General features: G+C 42.6%; 1 protein-coding gene across 2 annotated transcripts in view; it reads right to left on the bottom strand.

The window, feature by feature from the left end:
- The window catches only part of LOC124594780 (actin-related protein 5), a 207,769-nt gene that overhangs the window by 95,272 nt on the left and 92,973 nt on the right, over positions 1 to 19,524 (bottom strand). For both annotated transcript variants that reach the window (XM_047133186.1, XM_047133187.1), the window contains exon 7: positions 3,627 to 3,755. In XM_047133186.1, the coding sequence (XP_046989142.1) occupies positions 3,627 to 3,755 (129 nt within the window). The remainder of the gene's footprint in view (positions 1 to 3,626; positions 3,756 to 19,524) is intronic.

The following is a 19,524-nucleotide window of genomic DNA, read 5'->3' as shown; positions in this document are numbered from 1 at the left end:
GTTAATACTGAACAGGATATAAAATCTCTTAAATCTGAGCTCAAGAGGGTAATCAATAAGCCAAAAATTTATTATTTTAGGACACTCCTCAGAGACATTCACTGGACTGATGTTTACAGTGCTCATGGCATGAATGAAAAATATAACACTTTTGCTAATAAAGTGCTTACCTTATTCGAACACTGCTTTCCCCCAAAACTTACCAAGGTTAGAGCAAAGTCAACAAAGAAGCCATGGATTCCTCAAGGAATAGGGGTATCTTGTAAAACAAAAAGAAAACTGTATCTGTCAATCCGAAACAGTTCTGATGATGATGCTATAAGCACATTACAAGAAATACTGCAAAATATTAAAGACTGTAATACGGACATCAAAGCAAATATATTATAAGGAAAAGATAGTCATATCAGATAACAAAATAAAGACAATATGGGACATAGTGAAGGAGGAGACCTGTAGAACCAGACATGAAGAGAAACAAATAGCATTAAGAGTAAATGATACATTGGTGACATGTGTATGGTGTTGCAGAACTTTTTAACAAACATTTTATAACTGTTACTGGAAAGATGAGGTTGTCAGGTTCGGTAGATGCTGCTATGGAATACCTCAGACCAGACATTTCAAGTAACTTCCGTAATAGGAATGTGTCCCTCACTACCCCAGCAGAAATAATGTCCATCATAAAACCTTTAAAATAAAAAACATCTAGTGGGTATGATGAAATATCAACAAAGCTAATTAAAGAATGTGATTCTGAGCTAAGTAACATATTAAGCTATCTGTGTAATCAGTCGTTTATCAGTGCAATATTTCCAGAATGGTTGAAATATGCTGAACTGTTTAAGAAGGGAATTAATGAAATAGCATCTAATTTCCGTCCAATTTCACTGTTGCCAGCATTCTCAAAAATTTTAGAAACAGGAATGTATAATCGGCTTTATAACCATCTTATCTCAAATAACATACTGTCAAAGTCACAGTTTGGATTTCTAAAGAGTTCTGATATTGAGAAGGCTATCTACACTTACAGTGAAAATGTGCTTAATTCATTAGACAAAAAATTGCAGGCAACTGGTATATTTTGTGATCTGTCAAAGGCATTTGACAGTGTAAATCACAATATCTTTTTAAGTAAATTAGAATATTATAGCGTAACAGGAAATTCTGCAAAATGGTTCAAATCTTATACCTCTGGCAGGAAACAAAGGGTGTTATTAGGAAAGAGACATGTATCAAGCTATCAGGCATCATCCAACTGGGAACTAATTACATGTGGGGTCCCACAAGGTTCCAATTAGGGCCCCCTACTTTTTCTTGTGTATATCAATGAACTTTCATCAGTAACATTACCAGAAGCCAAGTTTGTTTTGTTTCCCAATGATACAAACATTGCAATAAATAGCAAATCAAGTGTAGTCTTAGAAAGATCAGCTAATAAAATATTTGTGGACGTTAATAACTGGTTCCTAGCCAATTCTTTGTCACTAAACTTGGAAAAAACACATTCCATGCAGTTCAGAACTTGTAAGGGGTGTCCCACGAGTATATGCCTAACATACGATGACAAGCAGATAGAAGAAGTGGACAGTGTTAAATTCTTGGGATTACAGCTTGATAACAAATTCACCTGGGAGGAGCACACCACAGAACTGCTTAAGCATCTTAACAAATCTCTATTTGCAATGCAAACTGTGTCAGACATAGGGGATATAAAAGTGAAAAAGCTGACGTACTATGCTTACTTTCATTCCATAATGTCATATGGGATTATTTTTTGGGGTGAAGTTTTCCGGACACAAAAATGTGCAGTAAGAGTTATATGTCGTGTGAACTCAAGAACATCCTGCAGAAGCCCGTTTAGGGAACTAGGGATACTAACTACTGCTTCCCGATATATTTATTCCTTAATGAAATTTGTCATTAAAAATATATCACTTTTTCAAACCAAGAGCTCAATTCATGGAATCAATACTAGAAATAAGAATAATCTTCACAAGGATTTAAAGTCACTTGGTCTTGTACAAAAAGGTGTGCATTATTCAGGAACACACATTTTCAATAACTTGCCAGCAGCCATAAAAAGCTTAACAACCAATGAAATTCAGTTTAAGAGAAGCCTAAAGGATTTATTGGTGGCCAACTACTTCTACTCCATTGATTAATTTCTCAATAGAACTAACTGATTTGTGTGTGTGATATTATAACTTCTGCACAATTTCAGTGCAGTAATGTGTTCATTGTAAATAAGTATTATAGTAGTTGTATTACATGTTTATTACCTTATAAATAAATTTAAAAAATTTTAATTTTAAATTCAGTGCATTAGTAATTGTAAAATGACTGTTTCATACAGTGTTCATTAAAAAATGACAATCATTCCACTTGGGACCTGTGGAATGGTACATTAGCTTATTTGTTTTAGTTGTAAATATTTGTCATGTATTGTTGTTTTTCTGACATGTTCTACATCCTGAAGGACCTCCTCACTACGGATCAATTGGAATGAAAGTAAATCTAATCTAATTTAACCTAATCTTGATAGTATATGTTCTGCCAGATACAAGTCTATTATAGGTGGTGGTAGGAGGGTGCATGGAGCATGTCTTGCAGCGGGGATGGTCACAGGGGTAGGAACCATAGGGTAGGGAGATGGTTGCAGAAGGAGCATATTATCTGACAAGAATACTGCGGAGATTGGGAGGGTGACGGAAAGCTACTCTAGGTGTGGCGGGCAAAATTTCAGACAGAATGGATCTTATTTCTGGGCGTGCTTTTAGGAAATCATGGCCCTGTCGAAGTAGCTGATTAACACATTCCAGACCAGGATAATACTGAGTCACCAATGATGTGCTCCAAAGCTGTTTTGTGGAGGGATCAGCAGTATCAGGATTGGATACGATGGCCTGATAAATCAGTATTTTCCACTGTAACTACTCTTTGCTTAACTTTGTTTTAGTTTTCTACATTTTTCATTGTCTTTCCCATCTCTCTTTCACTGCCACCTCCCACCTCTGTTACGTACAATGCACTTAGCTTTTCACTGTTATTAACTCGTGCACGATGTTTTAGTAGTAATCTCTGTCTTGCATACTGCCCCGTCTTCCACCTTTAAGCTCTCAGGTTTTTAAATCTCATCCGATGAGTCCCCAACAATCAGTCTTCCCTTCTCATCCCGTATGGTAAGTCTCTCCTGACCTGTGGTTCTGGGTGACTTTCCCAAAATCTACCCCTTTTCCTACACCTCTCCAGACCTTTTCCTTCACCCTTCAACCCTTCTGCCTGAAGGAGCCACTGGCTCCGAAAGCTTTCCAATTACAACAGTCTTTTATGCATGTGTTCTGCCGTCACTTGGTGAGTAGGTTTTTTATCCATCCAATTACATAACATTTAATACTTTGTTACTTATGAAACAAACACACACACACACACACACACACACACACACACACACACACACACACACACACACACACACACACAAAGTCCAGACATCTTGACACGATATGAAACAGAACCCTCCCAATCTATGAATAATTTCATCAAACAAATGAAAATTTAAGTTTCAGTCCCTTTAACTGAATGAATACAAAGAAAAAAGCAATTGAGAGAAAACACTGTCATACCTCAAGAGGATCTTCAGAGGTATTAGCTGCCACTATTTTCTGCCGTGTTTTTTCTATTCTACTCTGCAGCTGCGATATCATTTTCAGCAGTTCATTCAGGTTTTCAAGCTCATATGATGCCAGGGCTTTCTGAAAGAAAGAATTTTATCCTATAACCTTTTGCTTTGTAGTCTAAACTCAAAAATTTTAAGTGTAATAAATTTTCTTTATGTGCATTGACATGTGCAGTGCCAGCAGTAAAGGTAGGGAGGGAGGGAGGGGGGGAGGAGGGAGGGAGGGAGGGGGGGGGGGGGAGGGAGGAGGAAAAACCAAAGATCACAGTTTAGTTCTGTGTGTATAATGAGGTCATTACCGACAGTTATATGTTACTGCCAGTCACCATTTTATTAATCAAGAATCACAACACTGTAAAGAAATCCAGTACTAAAAAGGTGACAACTAACCTGAACAATTGTAATATGTGAAGAGAGAAGTATACCATATAATCAACCAATCATGGAAATTCCTGGATGGAGCAATACATAAAATAAGGAAAATGTGATGCATGGAGCACAGAAACACATAACAGAAAACAGCATTCACATTAGCCTTCGAGCACTAGCTCTTTTTCTTGCTAACGTGCACATATTCACAAACACAACCATACTGACACCCAAACACCAATCTATCAATCAATAACGAGTCTCACTGTGACCACAGGTGTGTGTGCTTTTGAGTGTCTATGCGGTTGTAGTATGAATGTGTGTATTTTTGCTACAAAAAGCCATTAAATTTCCCTTATTTTCCAAGGGTGATTTGAAAAGTTCTCGGAATGGATTAGAGAAAAAGTACATACATCACTGAAATACTTTTTTTAATTTTCAATGTAGTCTCCTTGTAGATTAAGAGACTTGGTCCAATGATATAGCCGGCCGCTGGTGGCCGAGCGGTTCTGGCGCTACAGTCTGGAACCGCGCGACCGCTACGGTCGCAGGTTCGAATCCTGCCTCGGGCATGGATGTGTGTGTTGTCCTTAGGTTAGTTAGGTTTAAGTAGTTCTAAGTTCTAGGGGACTTATGACCTCAGCAGTTGAGTCCCATAGTGCTCAGAGCCATTTGAATCCAATGATATTCCAGTGTCTTGATCCCATCTCGAAAATGAGATTCCTCCAGGCCTATAAAATAATTGTCAACTCCGGCTATCAATTATTCGTTTGAAGTGAATCTTCGTCCACCAAGAAAAATTTTCAGTTTTGGGAAGAGATGGAAGTCTGACCGAGCCATATCAGGTGAATAAGATGGGTGTGGCAACAATTCATACCTTAGTTTGTGTAATTTTGCGATGGTGACGGTACTTTTTGATCCAGCGTCAAGAGTCATGCACTCATCTTGCAGACAATTTTTTCATTTTTAATTCTTCAGTCAGGTGACTTCTGGCAAGCATAAGCAATTTCAAGCACTATCAATTGGCAATCCTCCATGACCATTTTGTGAACTTTTGCAATGATTTCTGGAGTAGTGACACATCTTGGCCAACCACAGCGCGAATCATCATCTAAGCTGTCCTGACCAAATTTAAATTCATTTGTCCACTTGGTAACAGTTGAATATGAAGGAGCAGAGTCCCCCAGCGTATTCTGGAAATTGGCATGTATGTCCCTTGCTTTCATACCTTTCTTTATGAAGTACTTCATCACTCCACAAATCTCTATTTTTTCCATCTTCCCAAATCACTAAGTGGGAACAACAACAGAGCCACGTCATTGCCACAGCTCTCTTCCAAGAGCACTGACGTGGCATGCGTTTACAGGCAACAATCCAATTAATATCACAAGAACAACTTGTTGCGCTAGCACTGACGTCTCGTGGTGATTGTGAGAACTTTTCAAACCACCCTCATACGTATATGGGCATCTCGCCTATGAGTCATGTACATTTTGTCCGGTGTTTCAGAAGATACTTGTAACTTCTTTTTTGCATTGTGTAGCTGGAGTCAGCCCAAACAAATAACTGCTCATTACCTCTTTTGTGTGATGCCAAGTATCAACAAAACTGTTAGTCTGTTCCCTGTTAAAAAAAAAAAAACATTTTTAAAGCAAAATTTTACATTCCCCTACACAGAGTGGTCCCACGTTAGCTCAGTACAATATTTGTTTTATCGGTATGCATTAACAAGGACAGTAAAACATGAAGAATAAATAGCAAGCCAGAGGCAACTCAATAAAGCTGCACGCTTGGCACTAGCTGTTAGCATGGGCCAGGGCAGTGCTGTTGCTGTTGGAGTACTGGTTATTCTTTGAGTTTTGCTGTCCCTGTTAATACACTCCTGGAAATTGAAATAAGAACACTGTGAATTCATTGTCCCAGGAAGGGGAAACTTCATTGACACATTCCTGGGGTCAGATACATCACATGATCACACTGACAGAACCACAGGCACATAGACACAGGCAACAGAGCATGCACAATGTCGGCACTAGTACAGTGTATATCCATCTTTCGCAGCAATGCAGGCTGCTATTCTCCCATGGAGACGATCGTAGAGATGCTGGATGTAGTCCTGTGGAACGGCTTGCCATGCCATTTCCACCTGGCGCCTCAGTTGGACCAGCGTTCGTGCTGGATGTGCAGACCGCGTGAGACGACGCTTCATCCAGTCCCAAACATGCTCAATGGGGGACAGATCCGGAGATCTTGCTGGCCAGGGTAGTTGACTTACACCTTCTAGAGCACGTTGGGTGGCACGGGATACATACGGACGTGCATTGTCCTGTTGGAACAGCAAGTTCCCTTGCCGGTCTAGGAATGGTAGAACGATGGGTTCGATGACGGTTTGGATGTACCGTGCACTATTCAGTGTCCCCTCGACGATCACCAGTGATGTACGGCCAGTGTAGGAGATCGCTCCCCACACCATGATGCCGGGTGTTGGCCCTGTGTGCCTCAGTCGTATGCAGTCCTGATTGTGGCGCTCACCTGCACGGCGCCAAACACGCATACGACCATCATTGGCACCAAGGCAGAAGCGACTCTCATCGCTGAAGACGACACGTCTCCATTCGTCCCTCCATTCACGCCTGTCGCGACACCACTGGAGGCGGGCTGCACGATGTTGGGGCGTGAGCGGAAGACGGCCTAACGGTGTGCGGGACCGTAGCCCAGCTTCATGGAGACGGTTGCGAATGGTCCTCGCCGATACCCCAGGAGCAACAGTGTCCCTAATTTGCTGGGAAGTGGCGGTGCAGTCCCCTACGGCACTGCGTAGGATCCTACGGTCTTGGCGTGCATCCGTGCGTCGCTGCGGTCCGGTCCCAGGTCGACGGGCACGTGCACCTTCCGCCGACCACTGGCGACAACATCGATGTACTGTGGAGACCTCACGCCCCACGTGTTGAGCAATTCGGCGGTAAGTCCACCCGGCCTCCCGCATGCCCACTATACGCCCTCGCTCAAAGTCCGTCAACTGCACATACGGTTCACGTCCACGCTGTCGCGGCATGCTACCAGAGTTAAAGACTGCCATGGAGCTCCGTATGCCACGGCAAACTGGCCGACACTGACGGCGGCGGTGCACAAATGCTGCGCAGCTAGCGCCATTCGACGGCCAACACCGCGGTTCCTGGTGTGTCCGCTGTGCCGTGCGTGTGATCATTGTTTGTACAGCCCTCTCGCAGTGTCCGGAGCAAGTATGGTGGGTCTGACACACCGGTGTCAATGTGTTCTTTTTTCCATTTCCAGGAGTGTACATATCAATATAACAAATATCACAGTGGGCTAACTTGGAACCTCTCTATCAAATGGGCATGTAAAATTCCACTTTAAAAATAATTTTGTTTGTAATGGGAAACAAATGAATGCTTTCTGTCAACACTTGGTGTCACCTTATAGAGGTGATGACCACTACTTGTCTGGGTTAACTCCAACAACACAATACAAAAATGAAATTGCAGGAATCTGCTGAAACACCAGAGAAAAAGCACCTGAGGACTCTTAGGAGAGACATACGCTATATAGCCAACAAAGTCACTTAAAATCTATTCCATATGTTAAATCCATTTTGTATGCAGCAATATGTGATCTAAAATCCACAGAACAACCACTATTTTTCACTGCAAAGTATTTGAATTTTGCACAGTACTTCAAGAAATACAGAAACACCATAGTAGTTCTAAACTGTTGTAGCTTTGTTGGAAAGGAACCAGAATTCCAAGCACTAACAGAAATCACTGAAGCTCAAATCGTTACAGTTATGGAATGCTGACTATACTTTAAAATAAATTCAGCCGAAATTTTTACAAAGGAGCTAACTGTGTTCAGAAAGGATAGATTAAATACAATTGGTATGTATAATTTTTTAAAATTAGTTGGGGAAAAGAAGAATAAAATAAAAACTGAAGAGATATTGATAGAAGTACATACTTAAATTCCTCTTCTGGGCCACTTAATGTGTGTTTCTTTGTGTTAATTTGTCCGGAAGGTTAATATTAGTACATAACTAAGCAAAATAAAAAGGACCAAACAAAATCATTTTGTGCAAATGACTTTCTTACTCTTCAAAAGTTATAATGCATCAGTTACCAAAAAAAATAGTTGTGCAGGACCATTTATGGCAATCACACATACAAACAGTAGTTTTGTCTGAAACTTCTCTCTCTTTACTTTTTTATTTCTTTGTAGTATAAGTCTGTGATAGGTCCATATGGTGATAAGCTGGTCAAGGACAAGAACTGTGTGAAGACTATGCTTATTAATATTTAGTGTACAACACATTTCAATTATATATTCAACAGAGTTTCATAATGAGTACTATTGTAATGCCAAAGGAAATAATAACCAAAAATCATTGCCATCTTCAGACCTAATAAATGAATATAAAGCAGGAGAGGTCCATTTGACCATGTATTGGATGAAAATCTATCAGCACAGTAATAACATACTCAAACATAATAATTAAATGATAACGTTATAAACACAATGCTTACAACAGCACTTGAGAACAATGAAACTCTTTTAAGTATAATTTAAGTATAATTTACTTTTGAGATTTGCATCTTTTTTAGCCATTAAAAGGATATGACATCAATTCATTTAGCACATCTTCACATTAATGAGATTTTCAATGTGTATTAGATGTCATTCTATATAAAAACAAAGATGAGGTGACTTACCGAACAAAAGCGCTGGCAGGTCGATAGACACACAAACAAACACAAACACACACACAAAATTCAAGCTTTCGCAACAAACTGTTGCCTCATCAGGAAAGAGGGAAGGAGAGGGGAAGACGAAAGGAAGTGGGTTTTAAGGGAGAGGGTAAGGAGTCATTCCAATCCCGGGAGCGGAAAGACTTACCTTAGGGGGAAAAAAGGACAGGTATACACTCGCACACACGCACATATCCATCCACACATACAGACACAAGCAGACATATTTAAAGACAAAGAGTTTGGGCAGAGATGTCAGTCGAGGCAGAAGTGTAGAGGCAAAGAAGTTGTTGAAAGACAGGTGAGGTATGAGTGGCGGCAACTTGAAATTAGCGGAGATTGAGGCCTGGCGGATGACGAGAAGAGAGGATATACTGAAGGGCAAGTTCCCATCTCCGGAGTTCGGATAGGTTGGTGTTGGTGGGAAGTATCCAGATAACCCGGACGGTGTAACACTGTGCCAAGATGTGCTGGCTGTGCACCAAGGCATGTTTAGCCACAGGGTGATCCTCATTACCAACAAACACTGTCTGCCTGTGTCCATTCATGCGAATGGACAGTTTGTTGCTGGTCATTCCCACATAGAATGCATCACAGTGTAGGCAGGTCAGTTGGTAAATCACGTGGGTGCTTTCACACGTGGCTCTGCCTCTGATCGTGTACACCTTCCGGGTTACAGGACTGGAGTAGGTGGTGGTGGGAGGGTGCATGGGACAGGTTTTGCATCGGGGGCGGTTACAAGGATAGGAGCCAGAGGGTAGGGAAGGTGGTTTGGGGATTTCATAGGGATGAACTAACAGGTTACGAAGGTTAGGTGGACGGCGGAAAGACACTCTTGGCGGAGTGGGGAGGATTTCATGAAGGATGGATCTCATTTCAGGGCAGGATTTGAGGAAGTCGTATCCCTGCTGGAGAGCCACATTCAGAGTCTGGTCCAGTCCCGGAAAGTATCCTGTCACAAGTGGGGCACTTTTGTGGTTCTTCTGTGGGGGATTCTGGGTTTGAGGGGACGAGGAAGTGGCTCTGGTTATTTGCTTCTGTACCAGGTCAGGAGGGTAGTTGCGGGATGCGAAAGCTGTTTTCAGGTTGTTGGTGTAATGATTCAGGGATTCCGGACTGGAGCAGATTCGTTTGCCACGAAGACCTAGGCTGTAGGGAAGGGACCGTTTGATGTGGAATGGGTGGCAGCTGTCATAATGGAGGTACTGTTGCTTGTTGGTGGGTTTGATGTGGACGGACGTGTGAAGTTGGCCATTGGACAGGTGGAGGTCAACGTCAAGGAAAGTGGCATGGGATTTGGAGTAGGACCAGGTGAAACTGATGGAACCAAAGGAGTTGAGGTTGGAGAGGAAGTTCTGGAGTTCTTCTTCACTGTGAGTCCAGATCATGAAGATGTCATCAATAAATCTGTACCAAACTTTGGGTTGGCAGACTTGGGTAACCAAGAAGGCTTCCTCTAAGCGACCCATGAATAGGTTGGCGTACGAGGGGGCCATCCTGGTGCCCATGGCTGTTCCCTTTAATTGTTGGTATGTCTGGCCCTCAAAAGTGAAGAAGTTGTGGGTCAGGATGAAGCTGGCTAAGGTGATGAGGAAAGAGGTTTTAGGTAGGGTGGCAGGTGATCGGCGTGAAAGGAAATGCTCCATCGCAGCGAGGCCCTGGACGTGCGGAATATTTGTGTATAAGGACGTGGCATCAATGGTTACAAGGATGGTTTCCGGGGGTAACAGATTGGGTAAGGATTCCAGGCGTTCAAGGAAGTGGTTGGTGTCCTTGATGAAGGATGGGAGACTGCATGTAATGGGTTGAAGGTGTTGATCTACGTAGGCAGAGATGCGTTCTGTGGGGGCTTGGTAACCAGCTACAATGGGGCGGCCGGGATGATTGGGTTTGTGGATTTTAGGAAGAAGGTAGAAGGTGGGGTGCGGGGTGTCGGTGGGGTCAGGAGGTTGATGGAGTCAGGTGAAAGGTTTTGCAGGGGGCCTAAGGTTCTGAGGATTCCTTGAAGCTCCGCCTGGACATCGGGAATGGGGTTACCTTGGCAAACTTTGTATGTGGTGTTGTCTGAAAGCTGACGCAGTCCCTCAGCCACATACTCCCGACGATCAAGTACCACGGTCGTGGAACCCTTGTCCGCCGGAAGAATGACGATGGATCGGTCAGCCTTCAGATCACGGATAGCCTGGGCTTCAGCAGTGGTGATGTTGGGTGTAGGATTAAGGTTTTTTAAGAAGGATTGAGATGCAAGGCTGGAAGTCAGAAATTCCTGGAAGGTTTGGAGAGGGTGATTTTGAGGAAGAGGAGGTGGGTCCCGCTGTGACGGAGGACGGAACTGTTCCAGGCAGGGTTCAATTTGGATGGTGTCTTGAGGAGTCGGATCATTAGGAGTAGGATTAGGATCATTTTTCTTCGTGGCAAAGTGATACTTCCAGCAGAGAGTACGGGTGTAGGACAGTAAATCTTTGACGAGGGCTGTTTGGTTGAATCTGGGAGTGGGGCTGAAGGTGAGGCCTTTGGATAGGACAGAGGTTTCGGATTGGGAGAGAGGTTTGGAGGAAAGGTTAACTACTGAATTAGGGTGTTGTGGTTCCAGATTGTGTTGATCGGAATTTTGAGGTTTTGGAGGGAGTGGAGCTGGAAGTGGGAGATTGAGTAGATGGGAGAGACTGGGTTTGTGTGCAATGAGAGGAGGTTGAGGTTTGCTGGAAAGGTTGTGAAGGGTGAGTGAGTTGCCTTTCCGGAGGTGGGAAACCAGGAGATTGGATAGTTTTTTGAGGTGGAGGGTGGCATGCTGTTCTAATTTACGGTTGGCCTGTAGGAGGATGCTCTGAACAGCCGGTGTGGATGTGGGGGAGGAAAGATTAAGGACTTTTATTAAGGATAGGAGTTGACGGGTGTGTTCATTGGCTGAGTTGATGTGTAGGTAAAGGATTAGGTGGGTGAGGGCAATGGATTGTTCAGTTTGGAACTGGTATAGGGACTGATGGAAGGAAGGGTTGCAGCCAGAGATGGGAACTTTGAGTGTGAGGCCTTTGGGGGTTGCCAAATGTCAGACAAGCCTGAGAAAATAAAATATGCGAGCGTAATCTGGCTAGGGCGAAGGCATGTTTGCGGAGGGAATGTAAATAAAACTTAATGGGGTCATTGTGGGGGTGTTGTGAGGGTGACATGGTGTTAGAAGGTGGAAAGTGTAACCTGAGGTGAAATGAAAATGAAAATAAAAATATATGGGGAGAGATAAAGGTGAACCGGAAAGAAACTGGAGATTTGGAATGAAAAAAGGCGAAAAGGTGTTGGTTACAGCTGGGCTATGTTGGACTTGGGTTGGTAGACAACGATGTGCATAAAGGTTAGGTGGTTGTGTTGCCGCCAAAACACGTTAAAGGACGGAGAAATTCGGGAAAATTTCGAAAAAACTGCGTGTAGTATATTAAAAGGAGTGGTATTGTGGTGGCAGATTATGAAAATGAGGCTAACAATTGTCTGACGAAGAAATAATGGCGTTAAAACCTGTGGGAAGCGGCTAAAAATGATCGGTGATGTGGGAAAAACGGAAATGGAAATAAAGCGAAAGTTATTAGAACTGGCCGAAATGGTTGTTTAAAAGGTGAAAGGAGCTGTTTGTGAACTAGAAACGGTGGATATTATAGCGGCGGTAGTGCTGAAAGCGGCAAAAAAATTTTTTGGTTATGGTTTGGAAGTGGGTTACGTATTGTTGAGTATATATATAGGCGGGATAAAATAGTATAGCAGATTACGGCAAAAAGGAGAAGGTGAATACAAAGTGAAACTACTGGCAAAAACAGAAAGAGGAAAATAAGACGACAGAAAAGATTTCGAAATGGAACAGTGACAATAACAAACGTAATTGTTGGATTCAAATTAATGATATCAATATAATGCAAGGAAACATTCCACGTGGGAAAAATTATATATAAAAACAAAGATGAGGTGACTTACCGAACAAAAGCGCTGGCAGGTCGATAGACACACAAACAAACACAAACACACACACAAAATTCAAGCTTTCGCAACAAACTGTTGCCTCATCAGGAAAGAGGGAAGGAGAGGGGAAGACGAAAGGAAGTGGGTTTTAAGGGAGAGGGTAAGGAGTCATTCCAATCCCGGGAGCGGAAAGACTTACCTTAGGGGGAAAAAAGGACAGGTATACACTCGCACACACGCACATATCCATCCACACATACAGACACAAGCAGACATATTTAAAGACAAAGAGTTTGGGCAGAGATGTCAGTCGAGGCAGAAGTGTAGAGGCAAAGAAGTTGTTGAAAGACAGGTGAGGTATGAGTGGCGGCAACTTGAAATTAGCGGAGATTGAGGCCTGGCGGATGACGAGAAGAGAGGATATACTGAAGGGCAAGTTCCCATCTCCGGAGTTCGGATAGGTTGGTGTTGGTGGGAAGTATCCAGATAACCCGGACGGTGTAACACTGTGCCAAGATGTGCTGGCTGTGCACCAAGGCATGTTTAGCCACAGGGTGATCCTCATTACCAACAAACACTGTCTGCCTGTGTCCATTCATGCGAATGGACAGTTTGTTGCTGGTCATTCCCACATAGAATGCATCACAGTGTAGGCAGGTCAGTTGGTAAATCACGTGGGTGCTTTCACACGTGGCTCTGCCTCTGATCGTGTACACCTTCCGGGTTACAGGACTGGAGTAGGTGGTGGTGGGAGGGTGCATGGGACAGGTTTTGCATCGGGGGCGGTTACAAGGATAGGAGCCAGAGGGTAGGGAAGGTGGTTTGGGGATTTCATAGGGATGAACTAACAGGTTACGAAGGTTAGGTGGACGGCGGAAAGACACTCTTGGCGGAGTGGGGAGGATTTCATGAAGGATGGATCTCATTTCAGGGCAGGATTTGAGGAAGTCGTATCCCTGCTGGAGAGCCACATTCAGAGTCTGGTCCAGTCCCGGAAAGTATCCTGTCACAAGTGGGGCACTTTTGTGGTTCTTCTGTGGGGGATTCTGGGTTTGAGGGGACGAGGAAGTGGCTCTGGTTATTTGCTTCTGTACCAGGTCAGGAGGGTAGTTGCGGGATGCGAAAGCTGTTTTCAGGTTGTTGGTGTAATGATTCAGGGATTCCGGACTGGAGCAGATTCGTTTGCCACGAAGACCTAGGCTGTAGGGAAGGGACCGTTTGATGTGGAATGGGTGGCAGCTGTCATAATGGAGGTACTGTTGCTTGTTGGTGGGTTTGATGTGGACGGACGTGTGAAGTTGGCCATTGGACAGGTGGAGGTCAACGTCAAGGAAAGTGGCATGGGATTTGGAGTAGGACCAGGTGAAACTGATGGAACCAAAGGAGTTGAGGTTGGAGAGGAAGTTCTGGAGTTCTTCTTCACTGTGAGTCCAGATCATGAAGATGTCATCAATAAATCTGTACCAAACTTTGGGTTGGCAGACTTGGGTAACCAAGAAGGCTTCCTCTAAGCGACCCATGAATAGGTTGGCGTACGAGGGGGCCATCCTGGTGCCCATGGCTGTTCCCTTTAATTGTTGGTATGTCTGGCCCTCAAAAGTGAAGAAGTTGTGGGTCAGGATGAAGCTGGCTAAGGTGATGAGGAAAGAGGTTTTAGGTAGGGTGGCAGGTGATCGGCGTGAAAGGAAATGCTCCATCGCAGCGAGGCCCTGGACGTGCGGAATATTTGTGTATAAGGACGTGGCATCAATGGTTACAAGGATGGTTTCCGGGGGTAACAGATTGGGTAAGGATTCCAGGCGTTCAAGGAAGTGGTTGGTGTCCTTGATGAAGGATGGGAGACTGCATGTAATGGGTTGAAGGTGTTGATCTACGTAGGCAGAGATGCGTTCTGTGGGGGCTTGGTAACCAGCTACAATGGGGCGGCCGGGATGATTGGGTTTGTGGATTTTAGGAAGAAGGTACTTCCTCAAATCCTGCCCTGAAATGAGATCCATCCTTCATGAAATCCTCCCCACTCCGCCAAGAGTGTCTTTCCGCCGTCCACCTAACCTTCGTAACCTGTTAGTTCATCCCTATGAAATCCCCAAACCACCTTCCCTACCCTCTGGCTCCTATCCTTGTAACCGCCCCCGATGCAAAACCTGTCCCATGCACCCTCCCACCACCACCTACTCCAGTCCTGTAACCCGGAAGGTGTACACGATCAGAGGCAGAGCCACGTGTGAAAGCACCCACGTGATTTACCAACTGACCTGCCTACACTGTGATGCATTCTATGTGGGAATGACCAGCAACAAACTGTCCATTCGCATGAATGGACACAGGCAGACAGTGTTTGTTGGTAATGAGGATCACCCTGTGGCTAAACATGCCTTGGTGCACAGCCAGCACATCTTGGCACAGTGTTACACCGTCCGGGTTATCTGGATACTTCCCACCAACACCAACCTATCCGAACTCCGGAGATGGGAACTTGCCCTTCAGTATATCCTCTCTTCTCGTCATCCGCCAGGCCTCAATCTCCGCTAATTTCAAGTTGCCGCCACTCATACCTCACCTGTCTTTCAACAACTTCTTTGCCTCTACACTTCTGCCTCGACTGACATCTCTGCCCAAACTCTTTGTCTTTAAATATGTCTGCTTGTGTCTGTATGTGTGGATGGATATGTGCGTGTGTGCGAGTGTATACCTGTCCTTTTTTCCCCCTAAGGTAAGTCTTTCCGCTCCCGGGATTGGAATGACTCCTTACCCTCTCCCTTAAAACCCACTTCCTTTCGTCTTCCCCTCTCCTTCCCTCTTTCCTGATGAGGCAACAGTTTGTTGCGAAAGCTTGAATTTTGTGTGTGTGTTTGTGTTTGTTTGTGTGTCTATCGACCTGCCAGCGCTTTTGTTCGGTAAGTCACCTCATCTTTGTTTTTATATATAATTTTTCCCACGTGGAATGTTTCCTTGCATTATATTAGATGTCATTCTTTTACAAATATAATTTCTGTAGATCCGTGTTACATGTTTTCACATAAAAAGTATCCTTTACAATGAAGCAATATGGTACACACATATTGTGAACTGTGGTATGTACTGACAAGTCTATTCACATTTCTGACATTCCCTGTAAGAGTTTTTACAACAGTACTCAATATTTTACTCTGTCAAGGAACACCCCATTACTGTGTTAAAGATGTGACCACATTCAATTTATTTCACTTGTGAATGTTTTCAGTAGTGGAGGCAACTGTTTTATCTTAAGTAATAGACATTATCTGCTTAAGACTATCCTTTGTCTCACTAACAGCTAATCCACAGTCTACCAGCTCAGAAAAAGAATACTTAACTATCACAGCAATGTCCTTATTATCGCTAATTCCATTACTCTTAATATTTAGGACAATGCTCCTGATCTTGGAGGAAACTGCGCCTAATTTACTATATGAGTTACACTAAAGAAGGATGTCAGGTGCGTAAGATCAACTTTACAGACTGGTGCAACTAAGGTTTCGGGTGTGGGGGTGGGGGTGGTCCACTGCAAGTAAAGTTTGGAGGGCCACATTTACTAATAAACATTTAAAGAACAAATATGCAAACATTAGACATCCACATACCGTAATTCATGTTAAAAGTGGAAAAACGCGCCTCCTGATGCACTTTTTATTTAACAAACAATGACTTCAATTTTGTGAAGTGAGGCTACAAGCTACAGCAAACACATCTTCCAGTTTTCCTATGCTTAGCATTCAAAAACTTTTTGACAATGTCATGGGAAAGTTGAGAGAATGATATGTTTTATGTTCATTGATTAAAACTGCTGAATTAGTTATCTGGACTCTGACATTGAGTTTCTTCGAAACTTTTTGATTTGTTTCAATTTAGAAAATGATCTTTCTGGCAAAGCTGAAATAACTGTCAAAGTTGAGTACCACTAAGAGCTGTACATTCATCAGGAAAACTACATGCAAGAAAAGTAGTTTCAACAAACATTTTGCAAAACCTTTAACTGACAATATGTTTCCTTTCTTTCCAAATTCTTTCAACTCAAGTGTTTTTAGGCTCATAGTTCATGTGAAAGATTTACGTAAAATCTGATCCATACTTTTTAAAAAGCTTTTCTACTTTATTCAGAATATTTTCATTTTCTAACCTAAAAAGATGAACAGGATGTAAGAAAGAATAACCATTAACATTCTGTAGTCTGGTAAAACATTTGTGTAGTTGTTGAATAAAAAATCAACAGAAGGTTTGAAATCTCTGACTTAAAAGACTTGTGTATGTCCACAATTATAAGAATGCTCATTAAAAAATTTCTTCATTTTATGAGTACATTTTGAGATCAACTTTGGATCAATGCCTCAAACTTTCACTAGTACTTGCATTACTTCTACTACAATTTCAAAACTGTTTCAGTTAGAATTAAGGTGATTAGATTAACTCTTGCAGTTAGAATCTCTATATCAGCAGTAACAGTTTGCAAACTACATTAATATTTTCAAAAATCATCCTTTGAAACATGAGCAGCAGGACAGTATCAAAAGTTTTCATACTTTTCATCAAATTAGAAGCTTTTTCCCTCTCTGCTCCTTCTTGCTCTTTAAAATGGCACTGGACAGGCACTACAAAACCTGTATGAAATCTGTTTCATTGATAACTATGAATCAAATCTGAAAGACCATCTGGTTGGGCACAGTTTCTTCAGAGTCTTGTAATATGTCTGTCAGTTTCTTTCCTTTATTTATTGCTATCAAACCACAGAAGCTCTAAAGAAATCAAATGCATTCTATTTTCTCATAAAACTGTAGTCATTCCACTATATTCATGAAGGTATCATTTATTATCAAATCAAAATTGTGTGTTGAGCAATGCATAAACTCAGCATTTGGGTACTGTGCTTTAATTCTTGACAGAAAACCAGAGTACTTGGCACTCAGAGACACAGCACCATCACATCCCTGACCTCTGCATCTATCCAGCTGTATGTTTGTCTTCTCTAAAGCACCTATTATTTCTTTTTCAAAACTCTCAGCAACATGCCCCCCTTAGCTCAAGGAGTCCTAAAAACAATTTCTTTATTTCAGACTGCTTTCTATCCGGTTTCCTTCAAAGTGCATATATCACACAACACTTGGCTAGTCCTTTCTTGATACATCAAGAGTTGTATCTGCAAAAAGTGAAGAGAGTGGCTGCTGTTTAATTTCAGTGATAATCCACTCTAAAACACAACCATTTAATAGTTCAGTCATTACCTTCTGAGTTTGTTGGCTGAAATTTTCCATTATAGTTTTTACAAGAGAAGGAAAGTTGCTACTCACCATATAGTGGAGATGCTGAGCCACGATAGGCACAATACAAAGATTTACACAAACATAGCTTTCGGCCATTAAGGCCTCTGTCAGCAGTAGACACACATACACACACAGTTGGTGTAGTTTCAGCTCTCTGAGACTGCAGATGTGTGTGCAAGTTGCACTTGCGTGAGTGTGTGCGTGCATGTGTGTGTCTACTGCTTACAAAGGCCTTAATGGCCAAAAGCTATGTTTGTGTGCATCTTTTTATTGTGTCTATCGCGGCTCAGCATCTCCGCTATATGGTGAGTAGCAACTTTCCTTCTCTTGTATTGTTACATTCCATCTTTTTTTTAAAAAGAGAGAGAGAGAGAGAGAGAGAGAGAGAGAGAGAGAAGGTCTAACACACCTATCAACAGCAATTTTGCATCTGGAATGTGATACATGAACTAGTATGTATTTTGGTATGTAGAATCCAAATATACCTTTAAAATCTACATCTACATCCATACTCCGCAAGCCACCTGACGGTGTGTGGTGGAGGGTACCCTGAGTACCTCTATCGGTTCTCCCTTCTATTCCAGTCTCGTATTGTTCGTGGAAAGAAGGATTGTCGGTATGCTTCTGTGTGGGCTCTCATCTCTCTGATTTTATCCTCATGGTCTCTTCGCGAGATATACGTAGGAGGGAGCAATATACTGCTTGACTCTTCGGTGAAGGTATGTTCTCGAAACCTCAACAAAAGCCCGTACCGAGCTACTGAGCGTCTCTCCTGCAGAGTCTTCCACTGGAGTCTATCTATCCTCTCTGTAACGCTTTCGCAATTACTAAATCATCCTGTAACGAAGTGCGCTGCTCTCTGTTGGATCTTCTCTATCTCATCTATCATCCCGTAACTGGTACGGATCCCACACTGCTGAGCAGTATTCAAGCAGTGGACGAAGAAGCGTACTGTAACAAATGTTCTAGCATGCACGATTTTTGAATTTTTAAAGTTTTTTTTTTTTTTATTTTATTTTTCATATTCAGTATTTCGCTTTATGCTGTTCTTCTGTTTTGATGTTTAATGGTGTGTTTCGATTTTCAGAGGAAGCTAGAAGATCTACAAATCGTCAGTAAATGGTTGGTGTGGTAATCCGGTGGTGTGAAAGAGATCCTCAGTGAGTGTTTCCTGTGAAAGATAGTGCAAAGTTTTTGTGTTTAAAACTTACGATAAGAAAAATGGCAACTAGTAAATCTTGCTGTCTAAACCACTCCGACAACTTTTGTTATATGTGTGGGAAATTCACTCCAAAAGGCCAAAGAAAACCAATCGCTGATTTGGTTAAGAAGGCATATAAATTGTAGTCTGAATGTCCTGTTGGTGATCAAGATAAAAATTTTGCACCTCATATTGCCTGCATAGCATGTACTACAACCTTAACTGAGTGGTTGAAAGGAAAACACCAAGCTATGCCATTCACTGGTCCGATGGTGTGGTGTGAGCCTAATGACC

Source organism: Schistocerca americana, chromosome 2 (genome assembly GCF_021461395.2).
Source record: "Schistocerca americana isolate TAMUIC-IGC-003095 chromosome 2, iqSchAmer2.1, whole genome shotgun sequence".
In the NCBI taxonomy this organism is placed as follows: Eukaryota; Metazoa; Arthropoda; class Insecta; order Orthoptera; family Acrididae; genus Schistocerca; species Schistocerca americana.
The sequence above is the reverse complement of the archived record's forward strand: the minus strand, read 5'-3'. Positions and strand labels throughout refer to the sequence as shown.